General features: G+C 47.3%; 2 protein-coding genes across 2 annotated transcripts in view; one reads left to right on the top strand and one right to left on the bottom strand.

The window, feature by feature from the left end:
* ATP11C (ATPase phospholipid transporting 11C) overlaps positions 1-21132 on the bottom strand; it is an 895731-nt gene that overhangs the window by 670182 nt on the left and 204417 nt on the right. The gene's annotated exons all lie outside the window — the stretch shown is intronic.
* On the top strand, positions 205-21113 carry LOC118089875 (coagulation factor IX-like). Its single transcript, XM_035124963.2, has 8 exons — positions 205-337; positions 10199-10362; positions 12301-12325; positions 14347-14460; positions 15027-15155; positions 15946-16160; positions 17383-17497; positions 19841-21113. Exons 1-8 carry the CDS (start codon positions 271-273, stop codon positions 20389-20391), a joined length of 1380 nt encoding a protein of 459 aa, XP_034980854.1. The 5' UTR covers positions 205-270; the 3' UTR covers positions 20392-21113.

The following is a 21132-nucleotide window of genomic DNA, read 5'->3' as shown; positions in this document are numbered from 1 at the left end:
TATTTGGCCCGAGAAAAGATTCCCCAGCCCTGCTCTTCCGAGACCCTAGCCCTTAGTCTGTGAGATTTTATGTCATGGCCATGCTGAAACTGGTGTTTCAATATAGGGGAAGCCATTTTAGAAACTTCCGGAGGCACTTCCTTTTAGAAGATGACCTCAAAGCTGAGCCCAAAACAAAACAAATATGTACTTGCCCTTTGGACCCCTTAAACTGGTGGCTCCTAGTCCACAATACATTGTTAGCAAAGCAGATGCGCTGCTTTTAAGAAAATGGCAAACAGCTTCTTCGTGCTGGCCATCTGTCTCCTGGGATGTCATCTCCGTGGTGAATGTGCAGGTGGGTTCATTTTAAAGTGAACGAGTCACCTGAAATGAGACCAGGGTCTGGTAGGCAGATATGCAATCAATAATTTACAAGGAAGGAGAAACATTTTTACGTACAGGATTTTTTTTAATGTAGTTGCCAGTGTTGACCCAACTTTCATTAATTTAAAGAACTGAGGGGTGGGGGGGCTTCATATAGCCTTCAGTTCACAGTATAGTTGAATTAAGAAATGCAATATCTCGGTGAACATTTTGACAGATACGATTTAGTGCCTGCCTACTGTTTTATGAGTAGCTTTGATTTGTTGATGATTTTAATGTGCTTTCAATATTTTTAAAATGATACTTGCACTGTGTATTTTTTGATGTGTATTTATTTAATATATATATATTTATATACCACTATTCATTACAAAAATATCAGAGCTGTTTGAAATTGTACAAAAAGAAGCCTACTACAAAAACCATGTAAAAAAAAAAGTTGACATCAGAAATCAGCAAACTGTTTTAGAAAGAGTTAGTTACAGGTAGGTAGCTGTGTTGGTCTGCTGTAGTTGAAACAAAATAAAAACAAATTAAAAAAATTCCTTCCAGTAGCACCTTAGAGACCAACTAAGTTTGTCATTACCTGTTCAGGGCTTTGCAAATTATTACAAGGAACTTGGAATGTGGCTCGGTAGTAGATGAGCAGCCAATGAAAATGTTTTAACAATGGTGCCTTGTGATATCCATCAGATGCCCTCTTCAGCAATCTGGCCGCTGCGTTCTGCACTAGCTGGAGTTTCTTGCTTCTAGCCATCCTGGGTTCCGGCAGAAGAAAGAAACAATTAATAAAAATAGATTAAACAAGGAAGAAGAAATTGTGACAGTTCCAATTAACTAGAGGCTACAGTGTGGTGTTTAGAGTGTTGGACTAAGACCTGGGAGACCAGGGTTCAAATCTCTGATCAGCTGTGAAGCTTACTGGGTGAACTTGGAGTCAGTCACTCACTCTCAGCCTAACCTACCTCAAAGGGTTGTTGCAGAGAGAAAACAAGGGGGAGAACTATGTGTGCCACCTTGAACTCCTTGGATGATAATAATAATAATAATAATAATAATAATAATAATAATAATAATAAACATTGCATAGACAAATAATGATGAATGAAAATGAATATAATTATTTCCACATTTGGCATATAAGCCTGAACAGTTATTTAAAATGCAATGTGGGATATTTGCAGGGAGTTCACCTTAAAAAATGGAAGATTAGGAATATAGTAAAAAAAATGCATAAAATGTACTTTGATGATTCCTTTTCCTGCATTTTAGGATGTGCATCCAGTTGCAAACTTCAGGCACAATTCAGCCAGAGTTATACATGTTTAAGTCTTGCAGCTTTTAATGGATTTTGATGGGCAAGTTAAGCTCCTGCTTGAACTTGTCCCACTGAAATCAATGGTATGAATGGCCACATAACTAGCTGTGTGGCTCATTCCTTAGCTTTGGCAAATAAGTCATAGGTCACAACTGGGAGTTTAATTATTACCTTAGTGAGAGCAGGGAATACAAGGGCTGAGGGAGCCTCATTCAATAAGATTTCAGTATGGCCAACTGCCTTGGATTGTGCCAGTTCTGTTTTTTATAGTTCATACTAGCTGGCCTGGCCACGCGTTGCTGTGGGTTTTTGTGTTAAATGGATCCTTTTCTGTTAAATTCACCTTCAGAGTCCCCTCACCTGCCCTGTCCCAGCCCTGACTCCCCTACTGTAAGTTTCAAAAATAAGACTCCCCCACCCATGCGTGTTCCTGAAAATGCCCCCACCCCCCACTGCTTTGGCTGACTCAGGGTCCTCCCTCCCTCCCATGGCTATGGGGTTTCCCCCTCCCTTTGTTGTGCCTCATCCCTGTGAGCCCCATCTCCTGTTGTTGTGCCTCATTCCTGTGATTCCCCCACCCTGTGAAAGGCCCATACAGTGGTACCTCAGTTTACAACCACAATTGGTTTCGGAAGTCTGTACTTAAACTGAAGCATACTTAACCTGAAGCGAACTTTCCAATTAAAAGTAATGGAAAGTGGATTAATCCATTCCAGACGATGAGAAACACCCCCTAAAATAGCAATTTAACACGGATTTTACTGTCTAATGAGGCCATTGATCCATAAAATGCAATCAATAAAACAGTACAAAATGAAAATGTGATTGTGTGGCGATACCCCGATGCCTCCCCGAGAAATAAAAACACTAGACACATTGCATAAGGTTAATGGGCATAAAAGGCCACAACTTTATTGATTACGGATGTAGAGGGGTATTGGCCTAGGCATTGGATCTAACCGACTATATCTGACTCCAGCCCGCTCTGCTGGCAGTCTGTGAAAGGTTAACCACCGTTGGATGAGTCCTGCGATGCACATCAACTAGGAGCTCATCCTGGGGCCACCGCTAGGGGCGTGCCCTCTGGCCCTCACCTACCACGGCTTCGGACTTGGCAACGCCCCCAGACTCCTTAAGGGAGTACCTTTCCGCATTTTGGGGGAGGTGATGGCCGCAACCTCCCCCCCACACCTGTACCTTCACGAGATAATCCAATGCCTACCGCCAAAACCCAAGTTGTGACGAGTAGCTACGAGGTAGGCGAAAACCACAAGGCCTGAGCCAATTTGCCAAGTGGGAAAAACTCCTACCAGGCCCCAATAGGCGACCAACCGTAGTCCATAGCACTGTCACGAAGAAACCCTGCCTACGTGGGGGAGGTGGGTGGGAGAAACGCAGTTGTTGAATCCAGAAGAAGCAAGCAAGGCAGAGTCCCTGCCGCGCTCTTGTTCAAATAGGCGAGCCGCGCCCCCCAGAGCGACCTAATTGGCTGTGCTAGGGGCGTGCCGCGGCAGGGAGATGACCAATGGGCTGGGGGGGGAATGCTAACCATTCCCCCCCCCACGTGAAGGCCTCGTGGCGCCCACAACATCTCCTCCCCCCGAGGTGGGGAAGAGACTTTGTGTGGCGATACCCCGATGCCTCCCCGAGAAATAAAAACACTAGACACATTGCATAAGGTTAATGGGCATAGAAGGCCACAACTTTATTGATTACGGATGTAGAGGGGTATTGGCCTAGGCATTGGATCTAACCGACTATATCTGACTCCAGCCCGCTCTGCTGGCAGTCTGTGAAAGGTTAACCACCGTTGGATGAGTCCTGCGATGCACATCAACTAGGAGCTCATCCTGGGGCCACCGCTAGGGGCGTGCCCTCTGGCCCTCACCTACCACGGCTTCGGACTTGGCAACGCCCCCAGACTCCTTAAGGGAGTACCTTTCCGCATTTTGGGGGAGGTGATGGCCGCAACCTCCCCCCCACACCTGTACCTTCACGAGATAATCCAATGCCTACCGCCAATCGAGCCCAAAGGGCTCGCCGCCAATACCCCCACAACCGCAACCAATACCTAATAGCAAAAGGAATGTCAGCAAGCCAAACACCATTTCCCTCGTTTGAGAGGTGTATGCCATCAACACGGTACAGGGACGCCTTGCAAAAGGAATGTCAGCAAGCCAAACACCATTTCCCTCATTTGAGAGGTGAATGCCATCAACACGGTACAGGAACGCCTTGCAGTCATACGACTCCAGCCTGCTGCGCTGGCAGTCTGTGAAGGATTAACCACCGTTTTGTGAGTCCTTCAACTAGGACTCACCCTGGGGCCTCTCAGAATCCTATGGCTGGGCACAAGATAGTTTGTCCATTCAAAGCTGAAACCTTTCTGGTCACTTTGTCCATTTGAAGCTGAAACCTTTCTGGCCACTGCCAGAACCAAGAATTTCCTTCATTTATCAATAGCAGCAGGGGTGTGAAAGTCGTGCAAAATGCGTCTCTTCAGCAGTGAAGACCAAAGATAGTTCAAGATTTGGAAAGGCAGTCCCCAGCTCGACAAAGTCTTTAAAATCTTCAGTGCAAATCAATGCCTTTACAGTAAGCCAAATCATTTCCACCGGGCTGCACCTCCAAGAAAACAGGGGGATTTTGTGAGGCGGCCCTGGCGGCCTTGGCCTACACAGCTGGCAGGAGTCTGACCCAGCACTTCCATCTCCTTGTAAAGCAGGAAACTTTGACCCGTGGAGGTAGCCCCAAATTGGGACCCAGTCTCCAATCAAGGGCGCGCGCCTGGGCATGGTACTGTGATCAACCATCCAGATATTCACCGTATTATCTCCTGAGAACAAAGCAAAAGAATGTAAGTGATTTGCCAAACTCAGTTGCTTAGTCACATTGTGCAGCGGAGGTAACCCTTGTAAGCTTGGACTTCCATTGACCCAAATCTTTTATTCTCTCCAATGAGAGGCCCATGTGTACCACTGCTGTAGCAGACCGAATTCGGAAGGAATGTGCAGTACCACACAGGGACTCTTCCCTCTCCTGTCCATTTTTGATTGACGAATGTGAAGCAATAGTTATGTATCGGATAGAATTAGGTCGGATAACCAAGTGCCCTTGACAGACTGGTCGGGGGCAGGGAGCTCGCACACCCATCCTGATGGATGATGAAGGGGCCAGGCGTGGGTGTCCTTAACTGAAGGAATCGCCTGGTGTCCTTTACCGATTCTTATTCAATTTTTAAGCTAAGAGAGGAATAGCGGCTGTCAGGCTAGTAAAAGACTTAACCACACGTCCAGGTAACATAGTCAGGCAAGGTATTAAAGCACCTGATCTGTGGCGGGAGGGCTGACTGTGCCTGATATCCCCAGATTTGCCCCATAGGCTATAAAATCTGAAAGCCAAAGGCTTTGAACCGAAAGTCAATGAAATCAGCCATAAGAGTGGACAGAGCCAATATGTCGCTTCTCCCACAGCCCATCGAGGCTAGGCATCGCGATGCCGTTAGTAATTCCAGAAATAAATGTGCTGGTAAGTCGAAGAGAAACTTAAGGTGAAGCTGCACAATTGCGCAGAGTGGGAGTGACATCATCTTGGACCGCTTTGCAAGGGTGGGGAAGAGACTTTTTTTTTCTTACCTGGGCTGATGACGATGGAGGCATCGAAGCGTCCGCGACTGGGCTGCAGCCACGGAAGCACTCCCATGGCTTCACGAAGGCATTGGAGCGAAGGCCCAGCCTCCTGGAAGGCTTCGGAGCGTCCGTGACTTCGCTCCAGGCCTTCAAGGAGCCATGGGAGCGCCTCCACAGCTGCGGCCCAGCCTTCAGGCCTTTGCGGAGGCCTCCGTAGGCCTCGGACACCTTGGGTTACTTACTTCCAGGTTACAGTCGTTCGTAAACCAAAAATTCATAAACTGAGGTGTTCGTAAACCGAGGTTCCGCTGTATTTTGTTTGTTTTTGCCTATGGCCTACTGGGCAATGTTGCAGCCTACTCAGTTTTCCCTGTCCCAACACACACACCACACACTGCTTTGGCTGAGTCAGGGTTCTTCCTCCCACCCCCAGGGCTATGTGTCCTCCCTCCTTTTGTTGTGCCTCATCCCTGTGACCACCCACCCCACCCCCCGGTTGTGAAAGGCCCTATTCTGTTTGTTTTTGCCTGTGGCCTACTGAATGGTGCGGCCTACTCAGTTTTTCCTGCTTGGCAATGCTGCGGCCTATTGAAAAAGCTGGGCCTTGTTGCTGCAAAAGGACTGTGCCTCATCCCTGTGATTCAGTTGGTTGCTGTGGAATTTTGTGATGTCATCTGGCAGCGCAGTTTTGGAAGTGGCAGGCTGCAAGCTGCCTTTCTATAGGATGCTGCTGGAGTCTTCAGAGCTTCTGGTGGTGACATCTAATTTGGGCGCCACTTTTTGTGTTTAATCATTATTTTAGGTGTGAAAGGTGTGGTTTTTTGGGAAAAAAATTAATGCCCTCCCTGATGGGCATGGAACATTGTGGCCAAATTTGTTACATTGCAGTTCAGCAGTTACGGAGAAAGGCTGTGACCTCCATGCACGCAATGCCTACATCTTTATATACGTATATAGATCATGCTTATGATCTGTGCAACCACCCCCTCGGTTTCCGAAATAGGGTTGCCATATTTCAAAAAATTGTTGAGCTTTTCTTGACAAAGTTCTTGGGTGGTTTTTTTGTTTGTTTGTTTGTTTGTTTTGCCAAAGAAGTTGTTGTCGGCTTTTTTTGCGAAATCTCAACAACAACAGAAATGACCCTAATAATAATAATAATAATAATAATAATAATAATAATAATAATAATAATTTATTATTTACACCCCACCCATCCAACAGAAGAATAAAATAATCGATTAAAGATTAAAAGCCTCCCTAAACAGGGCTGCCTTCAGATGTCTTTTAAAAATCTGGTAGCTGTTTTTTTCTTTGACATCTGATGGGAGGGCGTTCCAACCTAAGAAAGCTTGAAAGACCTATATTGGCTCCCAGTACGTTTCCGAGCACAATTCAAAGTGTTGGTGCTGACCTTTAAAGCCCTAAATGGCCTCAGTCCAGTATACCTGAAGGAGCGTCTCCACCTCTATCGCTCTGCCCGGACACTGAGATCCAGTGCCGAGGGCCTTCTGGCAGTTCCCTCGCTGCAAGAAGCCAAGTTCCAGGGAACCAGGCAGAGGGCCTTCTTGGTAGTGGCACCCACCCTGTGGAATGCCCTCCCATCAGATGTCAAAGAGAAAAACAACTACCAGACTTTTAGAGGACGTCTGAAGGCAGCCCTGTTTAGGGAAGCTTTTAATGTTTAATAAATTATGGTATTTTAATACTTCTGTTGGAAGCCGCCCAGACCACACAGCAGCTACCTGATAGATCGGATCTGGCCACTACCTCTCCAGGCTGGATACCAGGGGTCTCCACCTACCCCAGCCAATCGTCCAATCCTGCCTGGGGAAGTGTTGCCAGGGGACAGGCCAGGTAAGGGGGAGGGACTTTCCAGCTCACAGAATAGAATTTGAATCTTACCTGCAAGAAGACAATGCTGTTATACAGCCAATTTGGAGCGGGGGAGGGGGGAGTGAGAGGGTCTGGCGTAGCATTTTTATCTACCGCATTTCAAGAAGGAAAACACTTCCCTCATAGATAAGCAGCGGAGAACCTCAGTCCTGGGTGGGGGCAAATGCAGCCCCCCATGTCTCTCAACTCGGCCCTCAGATTCTTTCCCAGGCTCCACCGCTCACCAGCCTTTAGTGTTTCTGCCTGGCTGGAATGAGTCCTTGAATTGCAATCATGCCTCTTGCCTGCCAGAGTGGATTGAGAGAGGAAAGCAGTTGAATGTGCCCCCCTTTAAAAAAGGAAATCACATACCGTGTTTCTCATAAAATAAGACATACCTACAAAATAAGACGTGGCAGGCTTTTCACGAGTTGATTAAATATAAGACATACCCCCAAAATAAGCCGTAGTGGGGGAGCAGGTCTGGCAAGGAAAGGAAGGCGTTTAAGCGCCTTTGGAAGAGTTGGCAAGAGGCAACAGTGCGCCACTCGCAGTGGCCGTCTCCGCCACCGCCGCTGCCACCGTGCTTTGGTGCTGGGCGCGTGCCCACAGCCACCTCTGCAGCCGCTGGGATCTCCATCGCTGCAGCCACGCTCCTGGGCGCTCTCGGCACTTCCCCGCGACCGCCTCACTGTGTTTTGCGGGGGCTTCCCGACGATCAGCTGAGAGGCGGGCTAATCGCCCCCAGTCGCCCACACAGATCATGGGCTTCACCTGCAGCCGCAGCTGCCTCTCACCAGGCTCTTCGCGCTGCGCTCCCCGAAGCGGCTCCCATGCAGCCGCCTCTTGCCGGGCCCTCCGCTGCCGCTTCTCTCACAGCTGCCTCCACTGCCGCTTCCTGCTCCGCCAACGCGGCCGTGCTCCTTGGATCATGGTGTTTCTTCTGCTCCCCAGCAGCACGCAAATGGGAGGGCCGGAACCCCGCTGAGCTCCGCAGCTCCACAGTATTATTATTGTGCTTTGTTATAAGGGCAGCCTTGCTGTTTTTATTTTCTGCTCCCCAGCTCTCACCGGGTCCCGCGCAGCGCGCTGCTGCCGGCTCTCACCGGGTCCCGCTGGGTCGGGGCTTGGCGCAGCGCGCTGTTGCTGGCTCCCGCTCGAAAAAATAAGGCATCCCCCAAAAATAAGCCACCGTGGGGGGTTTTTGAGGAAAAATAAATATAAGACGGTGTCTTATTTCATGAGAAACATGGGTATTTTGCTCCACCCACTTTTCCTCTGACTCCACCCACCATTTACATGTGGCCCCTGGAAAGTTGCCTATGAGGGATGCAGCCCCTGAGGCGAAAATATTTCTCCACTCCTGGCATGCATTATTATCTCAAGCCTGGGCTATAGGTGCAGCAGAAGGTGGTGATGGAATAGATGTCACAGGTTTGCATTTTTAACGCTCCCCAGTGTTGCAAACTCTCTGCAACCAGAAGGCCAACACTGAAGCAAAGTCGCTGCACTAGAATCTCCTAGCCTGATGGAGTCGCTTTCTACTTGCAGGGCATTTTTGACACATAGGAGCAGTCTGAACTTTTATCTCCAGCCTGCATTCTGAACTAGGTTGGGCTGGTCTTCTTCCACCTCATTTTACTGCACTCACCCTCCATAATAATAATAATAATAATAATAATAATAATAATAATAATAATAATTTATTTGTACCCCACCCATCTGGCTGGGTTTCCCCAGCCACTCTGGATGGCTTCCAACAAAGATTTAAAATACATTAGAAATCCTTACAACACACCTGTAAGCTAGGCTAGCATTGTTGGTGTTGGCATCCATATGTCTTGGGACACCTTCAGGGATAAAGTTGAAACTGTTGAAGAGTTACAGTGCCTGCTGCAGCTATAGACAACAAAATGGGGGAGACATTTTTTATTGCAGTGGGGTGTCTGGTTTCACTGGTGCAGATGAACCATGGTTTTTCTTCTCTCTGTGCCCTCCCAGCAACCATTTCTCCTATGGTCATTGCTGTAGATGCACGACCTGCCTCTCTGTCTCCAGGCACTGTGTCTGCAAGGGATTCCCACACGGTGGAGTTGATGTAGACAGCCTTCAAGTCACGTTTGCAGATACCTTTATAACGCAGAGCTGGTCTGCCAACAGGCCTGGTACCTGAAGACTGCTCCCCATAGAGCTTGTCCCTTGGGGATCCTTCCATCCTCCATTCTGTGTACATGACCAAGCCAGCATAGACGTCGCTGAGACAGGAGTGTGAACATGCTGGAAATACGGACACATATTGCCTGATACTTGTTTCTGCCATGTGATGCCCCAAATCTTCCTGACGCAGCACACATGGAAGACATTGAGGCGTTTCTCCTAGCAGGTGTAAATTGCCCATGACTATAAAGCTGTGTGTTCACCGCACAAGCCTGGTAGACCTTCATCTTGGTATTGGTCCTTAGCATCACATTCTCTCATATCCTTTTGGAGAGGCGAGCCATTGCCATCACTGCCTTGCCAATACACTTGTCTAGCTCAGGGTCCATGGAAAAGTTAGGCAGGTAAGCAAAATTGTCTACCACCTCAAGGGTGCGATCATCAATGCTGATGCCTGGTGTGCTGGCAGTGTCCTGACCCAAGCGGCTGGTCTTCGTCAGGCTGATGGTGAAACCAAACTCGAGGCAGGCTTGGGCAATACAGTTGATGAGTCTCTGGAAAACTTCCTTGGAGTACACTGTCAGGACTGTATCATCTGCAAACAACATCTCAGTGGGGATTTGAACCCAGGTCTTAGTCCAACACTCTACCCATGGCACCACTCTGGCTGTAATAATGTCTTGCCTACATCCATCCAGGTGAATTTGTGGCTGTGGTAAGATTTGAGTGGTGAACTATTTACCAACCAAGCATCCAAATAGCCATGGCTTTCAAAAGGGACTCTGGGTAGTTATTATTCCAGTTAATTCTTTTGCTCATTTCGCTCTCTGACCTGTTGCTTCTTTGCAACTTGAAGTTTTTATAAACCAGGATGAGGCGAGTGCAGTTCTGCCACGCTACAAAAGGTACAATTCTGGGCGGCTGGAAGAAATGATTCAAGGAAATCTTGAGCGCGAGTGCCAGGAAGAAAGATGCAGTTATGAGGAAGCAAGAGAAGTATTTGAAAATGATGAGAAAACGGTGAGTTCCAGTTATTAGAATGAAAGATCTAGAACTTCACCACGGGTGTGCAATTGAAAAAAGAACCTGCTATGCAATCTAGAGCTGTTTGCAAGGAGTCTAGTGAAATTCTCCATCCTACTGACAGGCAGATAATTTTTAATTATTTTTTTTCTGAGTGGGTTGAACTATTTAACTGAATTTCTCCCAACAGGAGGAGAAATTCTCCCATAGTTTGTTGCAAGTTAGAAAGAGCAGCCCCTCCCAAAATGTATGTGTGTGTGTGAGAGAGAGAAAGGTTGCACTAGTGTGATCTCATTGAGTTCAATGGGGCTTTCTAGCAGGTAAGTATGTACAGCAGCCTTAGTGTGCTTTACCAAACCTCTTTAGTAAATCCTAGTGAACTCTTTGATTATGTGGCAAGGTATCCAAATTCTTTACTTAGAAAATTTCGTGACGTACAGACAAAGTAGATGTATGTGAGTCCCCTTATTTTGCACATTCTGCCAGTTTTACTTTTTTGCATAATTATTATTTTGCTGGGATAGGGAGTGAGAAGGACTTGAGCCTTTCCATTGGCTTCTGAAAAGCATATTTAGGTGCCAGTTCAGCTTTTGCACTTATGGTAGGCACAACACCTCAGACTTTAAAGGATGCCTTAGTTTGGCAGCAATAAGGACTAGAATCCTGTTTTTCTTTTGAAGTGAAAATAGAAGCTGACTTCCACAGCAAAAAACGTAAGATGTGGGTTCTCTGTGAATGTACTATCCTCATTATTTCTGACTGTAGATGATTAGAAGGAGTTTGTTATGTACTCAGTCATGGGTTAAAGGCACTGACATCACCCTTGTGCAGTGATGGCGAACCCATGACACGCGTGTCAGCACTGACACGCATAGCCATTTTTGGTGACACGCAGCCATATGCCAAGACCTCACTTCTGGCCGGCGGCGGAATGCCGCAGGCGACACACCTCTGGGGGCCTTGTGGACTTCCGGCGAGGCAAGATGGTGGTGGGCACGGAGCCACAGAGCTCCTGAAAGTGACCAGCGCTGCAGGAGCTGCTGGACGGGCTCCCAAGCCACTGAAACCGCCGCCGCCCGGACACTGGGGGCCACCAGTGCAGCAACTGTGGAGCTGCCAGACCCCACCCCCACCCTGCAAACCTGATGGATGGCCTTGAGGCACTCCGGAGGAGGAAAAAGGAAGCCACGGCCCCGCTGCTGCTGCCGTCGCAGAAAGGAGGGAGAAAAGAAGGGAAACCAAGGCAAAGGGAAACAGGTCCGCTCGCTCTGTTGCCGTCCCCGTTGCCCCCACCTCAAGGGAGAGGAGGGGGCCCTTGGAGGAGGGAGAAGAAACCTGACCCCGACCTCGCTGCTGCCGCCACCACCGCCACCTCGCCACCCTCCCGGGAAGAGAGAAGAGACACCCAAGTAAGATGAAACCCCTTCACTGTCGCCCCACTGCCACGCAAGCATAGCCGAGTGAGGGGAGAGGTGGGCAGAAGAGGGCCACGAGGAGGCACAGGCCCAACCTGAGCCCACCTCCCCAGCGGCAGACCCATTGGAGGAAGGCCTGAGCCCAGAGTCCCACTGGGAAAGACCTCTGGGGTTTGCCTTATTTTTTTCCTTTTTTAATATATATATTTTAAATTTATTTTTTAAAAAAAACTTTAATAATTTTTCCCCTCCCCTTTTTCCTTTTTTTAAAAGGGGAAACAATTATACATTTTTATTATTTAAACTATAAATATCGTGAAATTGTGGCGTTTTTTCTCGGGTGACACACCACCCGAGTTATGCTCGTTATTTTGACACAGCAAGCTCAAAAGGTTGCCCATCACTGCCCTTGTGCATGGGTCTGGATCATTATACAAATGTTATATAGATGGCTTATATATGTTAATTGCTTTCCTGCTTTCATTTTCATTTGAATTCAGCTTTACCATATTTCTTACAGCTGGAATTCTGGAAGGTATACCTTGGTAAGTAGGCTTTTTTTTTTTTTAAGACACTTCAATTGCATTGCATTGCATGGAGGGACGCAGGTGGCGGTGTGGGTTAAACCACAGAGCCTAGGGCTTGTTGATCAGAAGGTTGGCGGTTTGAATCCCTGCAACGGGGTGAGCTCCCATTGCTCGGTCCCAGCTCCTGCCAACCTAGCAGTTCGAAAGCACGTCAAAGTGCAAATAGATAAATAGGTACCTCTCCAAGTGGGAAGGTAAACGGCGCTTCTGTGTGCTGCTCTGGTTCGCCAGAAGTGGCTTTGTCATGCTGGCCACATGACCTGGAAGCTGTACGCCAGCTCCCTCAACCAATAGAGCGAGATGAGGACCGCAACTCCAGAGTGGGTCACGACTGGACCTAATGGTCAGGGGTCCCTTTACCTTTACTGTATTTTATTCTCAAAAAGAAACAGTTGCATTCCAACTGGAATCATGGAAAGAGCCAGAACAGTGGTACCTCGGGTTACAGACGCTTCAGGTTACAGACGCTTCAGGTTACAGACTCCGCTAACCCAGAAATAGTACCTTGAGTTAAGAACTTTGCTTCAGGATGAGAACAGAAATCGCGCAGCAGCGGTGTGGCAGCAGCAGGAGGCCCCATTAGCTAAAGTGGTACCTCAGGTTAAGAACAGTTTCAGGTTAAGAATGGACCTCCAGAACCAATTAAGTTCTTAACCTGAGGTACCACTGTAAATGGAAGATGCTTGACTCCTGAGTTTTAGGGCTCTCTCTCTCTCTCTCTCTCTCTCTCTCTGTGTGTGTGTGTGTGTGTGTTTGCTTTTAAAATACTGTTGTGCAGTTGCATGCATAAGGTCTGTCGCTAACATTCTGGAATGCAGAAGTGCTGAAATTCAGACAGAGCAGAACCCAAAAGAAACCAGCATACAGTGGTACCTCGGTTTACAAACACAATTGGTTCCGGAAGTCTGTACTTAACCTGAAGCGTACTTAACCTGAAGCAAACTTTCCCATTGAAAGTAATGGAAAGTGGATTAATCCATTCCAGACGGTCCGTGGAGTACTTAAACTGAAAATACTTAAACTGAGGCATACTTAAACTGAGGTATGACGTCTCTCTCTCCCACCCCCTCCCTTTTTATGGCTTGTTGGTAGAGTCTGTGCCAAAGGTTCCTTGTTCAGTCCATGACATCTGCAGGTGGGTCTGAAACTCTAGAGCAGGCATCCCCAAACTTCGGCCCTCCAGATGTTTTGGACTGCAATTCCCATAATCCCTGACCACTGGTCCTGTTAGCTAGGGATCATGGGAGTTGTAGGCCAAAACATCTGGAGGGCCGCAGTTTGGGGGTGCCTGTTCTAGAAAGCAACTGCAAGGCAGCGTGGGCAGCACTGAGCTAAACAGACCCATGATCAGGCTTTGTAGAAAATAGCTTCCTGGATCCACTGCTGTATTTTGATTGGGATAATAATCCTTGATACTAGATTATTGCAATGCACTTTATGTGGGGTTGTGTTGGGACAGGTGTGGAACCTCCAACTGGCGAAGAATGCAGTGGCAAGACTGCTGATAGGGGCAGGCAGCCTTGCAAAAATATTTGTATTGACTGCCCATATGCTACTAGGCCAGGTTCAAGGCGCTTATGCTGGTCTACAAGCCTTCAACAACTTGGCTCTAGGATACCGAGCCTTCCTCTCCTAGCTTCATCTCTGAAATAATGTAGAGGAGCACTGTTGGTTGCCCTGCATGTTACAGAGGCCTAAATAGCTTCAAAATAGTAGAGACACACTAATGGTCTCTCTTGCTGGCCGCTTTTAGAAGCTACAGGTGAAGGCTGAGTGCAAGGTGGGGACCGAAGGCGGATAAACGTCCCCAGAAGAAGAAGCACAATCCCCCCCACCAGAGATACTACCCCTCCCCTAACACCCCACCCCCACCCTGTCTTTTTTGCTTATGCTCTGAAGCAAGTGATAAAGATGTGTAAATAACAATGTAACTGTTGGATAATGCAAGTTCCTATTACATTTCCTTCTTCCTTTCCAAGACGGAAACCAGTGTGACTCAAACCCCTGTTTGAACGGAGGTCGGTGTGAAGATGATATCAGTAACTACATATGCTGGTGTCTGGGTGGTTATGAAGGAAGGAACTGTGAATTAGGTATGTTAAGAGGGAGTCTGTCTCTGTTGCACAATGCCATAAATCCAGAGGATGTTAAGCAACCGACCATTGCTGAGTATGGTAGTGTGTCAAAGGCCCTATCTGCACTGCACCTTTAAAGCTGTACAGCACCACTTTAAGCAGCCAGGGCTACCCCCAGAGAATTCTGGGAGCTGTAGTTTGTTAAGGGAAACCCCTATTCCCCTTCAAAGCTACAGTTGTCAGAGTGGTTTAACAATCAAATCCTCTTCCCAGAGAGCTGTGAAGGGATGGAGGAGGACTTTGGGACAGACTGTGAGGGGAAGGGTCTTTTGGACAAGGCATAAAGGGAGGGGTTGTGGTTGGCAATGGGGTGGGATGTTTGGTGGGGTTGGCGAGCAACACGAGCAGCAATGGCAGGCCCTAGTAGAAACATAAATGCTGAAGTCATTTTCCTGTGTGAACCATCCTTTAACGCTGATCAGTGATGGGACTTCTTCATTGTCTCCATGTTCTCCACCCTCCACAGCCCTCTTCTGCTCTTAACCCATGATTAAATTTGATTCCCTTTACCCCATTGCAATCAGATGCTACTTGCGCCACAAAGAATGGAGGTTGCAAACAGTTTTGTAAGAATGGCCCAGGAGGGAAAGCATCCTGTTCCTGTGCTTCTGGATATAGGCTTCAAGATGATCAGAGGAGCTGTGAGCCAACAGGTAAGTCTCCTTTTTGTTACAGCTTTATTAAATTTTGAGCTGTATATCTCTCACACACTCTACATATTTAATATTTCAGGCCTCTGTTCCTGTCATGGACACATTTTCCACCAAAATAAAAAAAATGAACATTCCTTCTATTTGATGTATTTAAAATTGGATGGAATGGGTGCTGTCCAATAAGTGCTTGCTACCTTCACACTAGAACATACACTCATCTGTTTCATCATCTCTGGTGGGTTGTGGCTGTTCTATTTTTAAAACCTGTAATGATGAACTAGATTTGTCCCACCAATCTTCCCATTTGACCCACAAGGCCATTTTGGCCAGGCTACACCCACCAACTTTCCTGTGGGATAGGGCAGCGTTAGGCAAGAAAATATTTGCAGGCACTGTGTTGCCCAAGCACAGGACATGCAAAGCCCCTTGTGGAGCGTGGGGAGGTGGACAAAGGGCTGCAAGCCTCTTCCTCCAAAAAACCAGCCTTACACTTGGCCTAGCCTCCAGTTCTGAGTCCCAGTTCCTGGCTTCCAGATCCCTACCATATGGTTCTCCTCCACTGTCCAGCCACTAGAGCACATCTGATTGGGGAAGGCTGCTCAATGGAAAAGGCTGCTCAAAGAAACCTTTGCCCTGAGTCAGCCAAAGTAACTAATCCTTGCCTACCGAGTACAGTGTCAAAACCAGAAAGTTATTACTAAGCAAGAGGCATTTGTCTGCAATGTTGTTGTGGGCCAGAGTCCCCTTTGTCAGAGGCAGGGGTGTTGTCTTCTTATTTTGTTTCCCCCAGTGCCCTTCCCATGCGGAAAAGTCACAGCTCAAGAGGCAGTAAAGAAGCTCACCCGCTCAACGCCAAATACATTTGATGACTGGTTGGTCACCAACACTACTGATGACCTTGAGGAGGAGTCAGGAGATAATGCCACCCAGGTTGTTTCCAAAACGGGAGTCAGAATTCGAGTGGTTGGTGGCATGGACAGCAAGAAAGGGGAGATTCCTTGGCAGGTACTGTAGTTGTCATGGTTGCTTTGTCATCTGGGGGTGCCTAACCTTGCGACTTCTTGTTCACTATCAGGAAATTACGAAATACTTTATCCCTCTAAGGCAGCGGTAGCCAGTGTGGTTCCTTCCAGATGTTGCTGTGCTGCAACTCCCATCATCTAAATGCTTCCTTGGGGCTGATGGGAATTGTAGTCCACCAAGATATGGAAGGCACCATGTTGGCCATGTCTGCTGTAAAGAACACTGGGCTTTAACTAATGTAGGAGGAGGGAAGCAACTTCTACAGCTAACCTTTCTCACTCTGAAACAAACCTGTCACCCACTCAGCACAGCTTAAATCAAGGAAAAGTTACTCATCAAACAGTACAACCCCATCCCTTTTCTCTGTTCCACTCCTTAGTTTAGGGCCACAGTAAGATGGATTAGTCCTTGAGGTGACACAAAGCTCTTTGTTATATTTAAGGTGACATGAGTGTCTGAAATTCAATTACTGTTGACATTTGCAAGGGACACATTTTGTGAATGTTCCCAAGTCACATGGTCAGGTAATGAGTGTCTGAAATTCAATTACTATGGGCAAGGGACTGCCCACCTCTGAACTAGAAGCAGATGTTTCTTGGAGAGACTAGATATTGTATGGACGATGTACAAAATGCTGTTCAAATGTGCACATTCCACAAGTCCTGTTTGAGAGTGTGCGTATTTGCCAGGCAATGTGTACCCTTCTCATGGGCACATTCTCCATGACACATAGTGAATGTGTAAAATAGCTGGTTGATATGCACATCAACCACCCAACTCACATGATCCCTAACATACAGTACATAGATCTATAGATCTATTTTTCCCTTTCATAGGGTGCCAGTGATCACATCCTGGTAACTATCAAGAGAGGCAAGCATCTCTCTGTGTTCGGGGGCACTCACACAATGTAGCTATGGTCAAAATCACTTCTGCATGTAAAATTTCCATAGCCTTTCTGGATTGGACCAATGGTGTTCTGTTTCCCAGGGTGCCCAAACCATAGCACATATGTCCCAGTAATGTAGACAACAGACATGCTTTTTCCCAGACAGTTCTGCAAGCCCCCTGCTCATAGTCCTGTTCTTTGCTATCAGGCAACCTTCACCTTCCCTTTGAAAATGAGTCTCGCCCAAAGTTGAGTGGGTCTCCAGGCTGGTTATATAAATTTCCCGTGGTCTAGTTCAGCCTTCTCTGCATGCAGGTTTATATCCTCAACCAAGAGCAGAAAGGATTCTGCGGAGGCTCAATCATCAACGAAAGATGGATCGTCACTGCAGCCCACTGCCTTGAGTATGTGCCCCACACTGTTGTGGCAGGTAAGTCACAGAGTAATGTTCGTGTGAGTGCTGTGTTCCTCCTTGCCACATTTTTGCCAGAGCAGGGACAGAGAACCTCGGGGGTATTTACAGAAACAAGGAGGTAGGAAGAGAACAATCCAAGCTGAGTCCAGGTTTTTGGTCTGGAAAATACATGTGGGTTATCCTAGCCTTAATTTAGGGCTGCCAAATGTCCAGATTTTCCTGGACTGCGGGGAATTTCTGAAAGGTGGACTTTCAGAGGCAAGTCAAGGGTTTGTCTAAAGAAAGCACAACAACTTTCAACAACTTTTTGAATATGGCAACAGTACTTATTTTGCACCTTTGATAGGTTGAGTAAAATAAAGCACACTCAAGCATCTACAAAGAGTTTTGTCTTTGTTGGGTAATCATGGCCACAGGAGCTTGGGAATTTGCCATACACTGGGAAATGTTTGGGACTGATCACAAGACCCTCTGTGCTTGCATGTGGATCTGTCAGTGAGCTGTGGCAGCCTCAGAGCACCTCAGTTTAGGTCAAAGGACTCTGAGCTTGTAGGTTAGGGCTCACATATATGGGAGGGGGGAAATGAACCCCTCCTGACCTGCCTTCTGGCACTTGCCCCAGGCCACATGCTTCACCTGCCTTGCTTTGCACTCCCAAGTGTTTCTGCATGGCTGGGATGTATCCTTGAACTTGATACCTCTTTCATGTCTGGTTGGAGAATGTGGATGAGTCTGCCAGTGGGTGTAGAAACTAGCCAGTTGCATGAAGGCAAAGTGTGCATTCATTGACCCACCTACTTTGGCCAACACCCTGCCCACCCTGGCATGTGGCTCCTGGAAGGGTGAGCAGAAAGAAAAGGGGTGGGAAAGTTTTCGGAGCCCAGATGCACACCATTCGTTCCAGGTAGTACCTCTAATTTCATATACTTGTGAAGCTGTCCCTCTAGGTTTTGGCAGGTATGCCTGGTGTTCAAGGGAGGGTGCAGTTAATATTTCTGCAGAACTGGGGCTCAATAGTCTCTGAGCTTCATCGAATACTTGACTCACTGATACCAGCCCATGGGGTACATTCCCTGAACTCAACAGATGCTAGGTCTGAACTAGCCTGGGAATCCTTGTTATCATGATTCACAAATGTACACTAAAGCCACATTCACACCACAGATTTAAAGCATGATGATACCTCTTTAAGTCATCATGGCTTCCCCTCCAAAGAATTCTGGGAGCTGTAGTTTGCTAGGGGTGCTAAGAACTGCTAGGAAACTTCTATCACCCTCACAGGGCCTAATGCTTTAACAATCTGCTCAGAGAACAATGGGAATTGTAGCTCTGTACTAACCATAGCTCCAAGGATAATTTGGGGGCAACCATGACTGTTTAAGGTGGTATTGTAGTAGCTTAACCATATGCTGTGAAGATGGGCCTGCTAATGGTCCTGAGAATTCAGTGACTGTCGGTGCCCATTGGGATTGGCAGAGTAGAAGACAAGGAGCCCAACAGCAGGTGGAGACAGAGCCAATGAGAGCCAGAACCAACACATCATAGTTTTGTCCCCATCCTCCTCCTCCTCTCTGCTGAGTTTTACAAGGGCAACACTGAAAATTTGGAGAAGGAAACTGACAGGCAGGGCTCCCACATCCCAGACTTCTTGTGAAGTTTCAGGAGCAAATCAGCAGTAAATCTCACCGTTCAAGTTGGAGTTAATTCTTTATTAGCAAGAACACAATTTGCACAAACTTGTCGGAGTGTCAGGCTTAATGAGCACAGCAGCTCACCCCCATGGATAAGTTGCCAAGACTGAAAGTCCCCACCTCCCTCCAGCTGTTCCTTCCTCTCCAGGGCTTTTCCAAGCAACCGGAGACTGCGCCTGGGTTTCATCCCTCTTCTGGTTCTGGAAGATGGGGAAAGGAGCTTGTCATAGCACACTGCGGAGACACCCATGACTCTTCACCAGCCAGACTCATCTCCCCCTCTTGGCCTCCCTTCTCCCACTCTATTGCTTCAGCTTCTGCCTCTGATTCCGGACGCCTCTCTGCTACAGACTTCCCACCAAACCCTATCACCCCTTCCGCATTTAACACCTCCTCTTCCCAGTTTTCTCCCTCTGACCACTCATCTTTGTCCCACGACCACTCCCTGGGCTCTGGGCCTTCTTTCCTTGGGGGTTCTCCAGCTGGTTCCTCCCACCATTACTCTGTGTCCAACTAGCCCAAGACATCAAACATGAAGGCAAGCAGATGGGGGGAAGGCTGGCTGAGGTGGGGGGCAGTGCCCCTATGTGCCCTAATGGATCAGCCCCCTCTTCCATCATTATCATTATTATTATTATTTTAAAAGGATGCTTTGGCTCTTTATCAGGTGAGCATAACGTCAACATCGAGGACGGCACTGAACAGCGTCGCCGGGTGACCAGAACGGTCCCCCACCCAACCTACAACGCTAGCAACAAGTACCACAATGACATTGCCCTTCTTGAGCTGGACTTGCCGCTGGAGTTCAACCAGTATGCCGTTCCCATTTGCCTTGCGGACAAAGAGTTCACAAACAGCCTGCTCAAGCACAGCATCGGCACTGTGAGTGGCTGGGGGAGGCTGGCATTTCAAGGAAGGCTGGCTAGCATCCTACAGGTTCTCAAAGTGAAATACATTGACCGGCCAACCTGCCTAAGGAGCACCAGGTACCCCATCTTGCCCAACATGTTCTGTGCTGGCTACTCAGATGAAGAGAAGGACACGTGCCAAGGGGACAGCGGGGGCCCTTACACCGCAGACATCGAAGGCACCTGGTTCCTAACGGGGATAACCAGCTGGGGGGAGGAGTGTGCGAAAAAGGGTAAATATGGCGTCTACACCAGAGTTTCAAAGTACATTAAGTGGATAAAAGACATGACGACTTTGAATGCAAAGTAGCCCAGAGTTGTGATAGGGGGAGAAGTTCTGAAAATCCTTTTAGATCTGCATTTCTCCAAATTTTCCAAAGCAGTTATATCTCCAGCCAAAAGTACCTGTGCAGTGGGGTAATACGTGCATGGAAATGGCATATATATATATTCAAGAACATAACATTTTAAAAAATGAGAGCATTTGGTGAAATCAGCATTAAAATGCTGGTGGATTTTCATAAGGACTCCCTACCCCCAAATAGATTGCAAATTGAAGGTGTATGGGAACTTTATTTTAAGACTGGGAATAAATGAGAAACAGGGAGAAATTGAAAGTGATTGCTTTGCCCATCCTTGCCGAAATGTATTCCAAAGAAACATATGATTGGGGGAAGGGGGCAACACATATAACCCCCCTCCCAAGCCCCCTTTTTAAAATAGTTTCACAAAATTAAACACAACTGAGCACACATCTTTTAGATAAGAGTTTACAAAGGAATTGCTACCTAGAGGTAGTGTTGGGCAAGGGGTAGAATATTTGGCTTGTATTACTGAAACTAATGTTAATTATCACGGCTGTAGGAATTTCAAACAAGCCACATCAGCTTTGGCTCCCTACCTGTGGTGTTTAAGAGTAAAACACAAGATTTTAAAGGTATTGTGGGAAATTAGCACAGCGGGTGCATTAGAATGCAATCAGCATTCAGTGCGTTTATTATGAAACTGCAAATAAAATACCATGTAAAAAGCTCCTCTGTTGTTAATTCAT

The sequence above is a fragment of the Zootoca vivipara genome, chromosome Z, assembly GCF_963506605.1.
Source record: "Zootoca vivipara chromosome Z, rZooViv1.1, whole genome shotgun sequence".
Lineage (NCBI taxonomy): Eukaryota > Metazoa > Chordata > Lepidosauria > Squamata > Lacertidae > Zootoca > Zootoca vivipara.
This window is presented reverse-complemented; position numbering and strand designations above follow the sequence as displayed.

Bases quoted from the DNA above. Each gene is read 5' to 3' on its own strand.
- LOC118089875 (XM_035124963.2), top strand. From the start codon at position 271: ATGGCAAACAGCTTCTTCGTGCTGGCCATCTGTCTCCTGGGATGTCAT. The intron at 16,161-17,382 runs GTACTGTAGTTG...CTCTGCATGCAG, and splicing joins AAGGGGAGATTCCTTGGCAG to GTTTATATCCTCAACCAAGA. The intron at 17,498-19,840 runs GTAAGTCACAGA...GCTCTTTATCAG, and splicing joins GCCCCACACTGTTGTGGCAG to GTGAGCATAACGTCAACATC.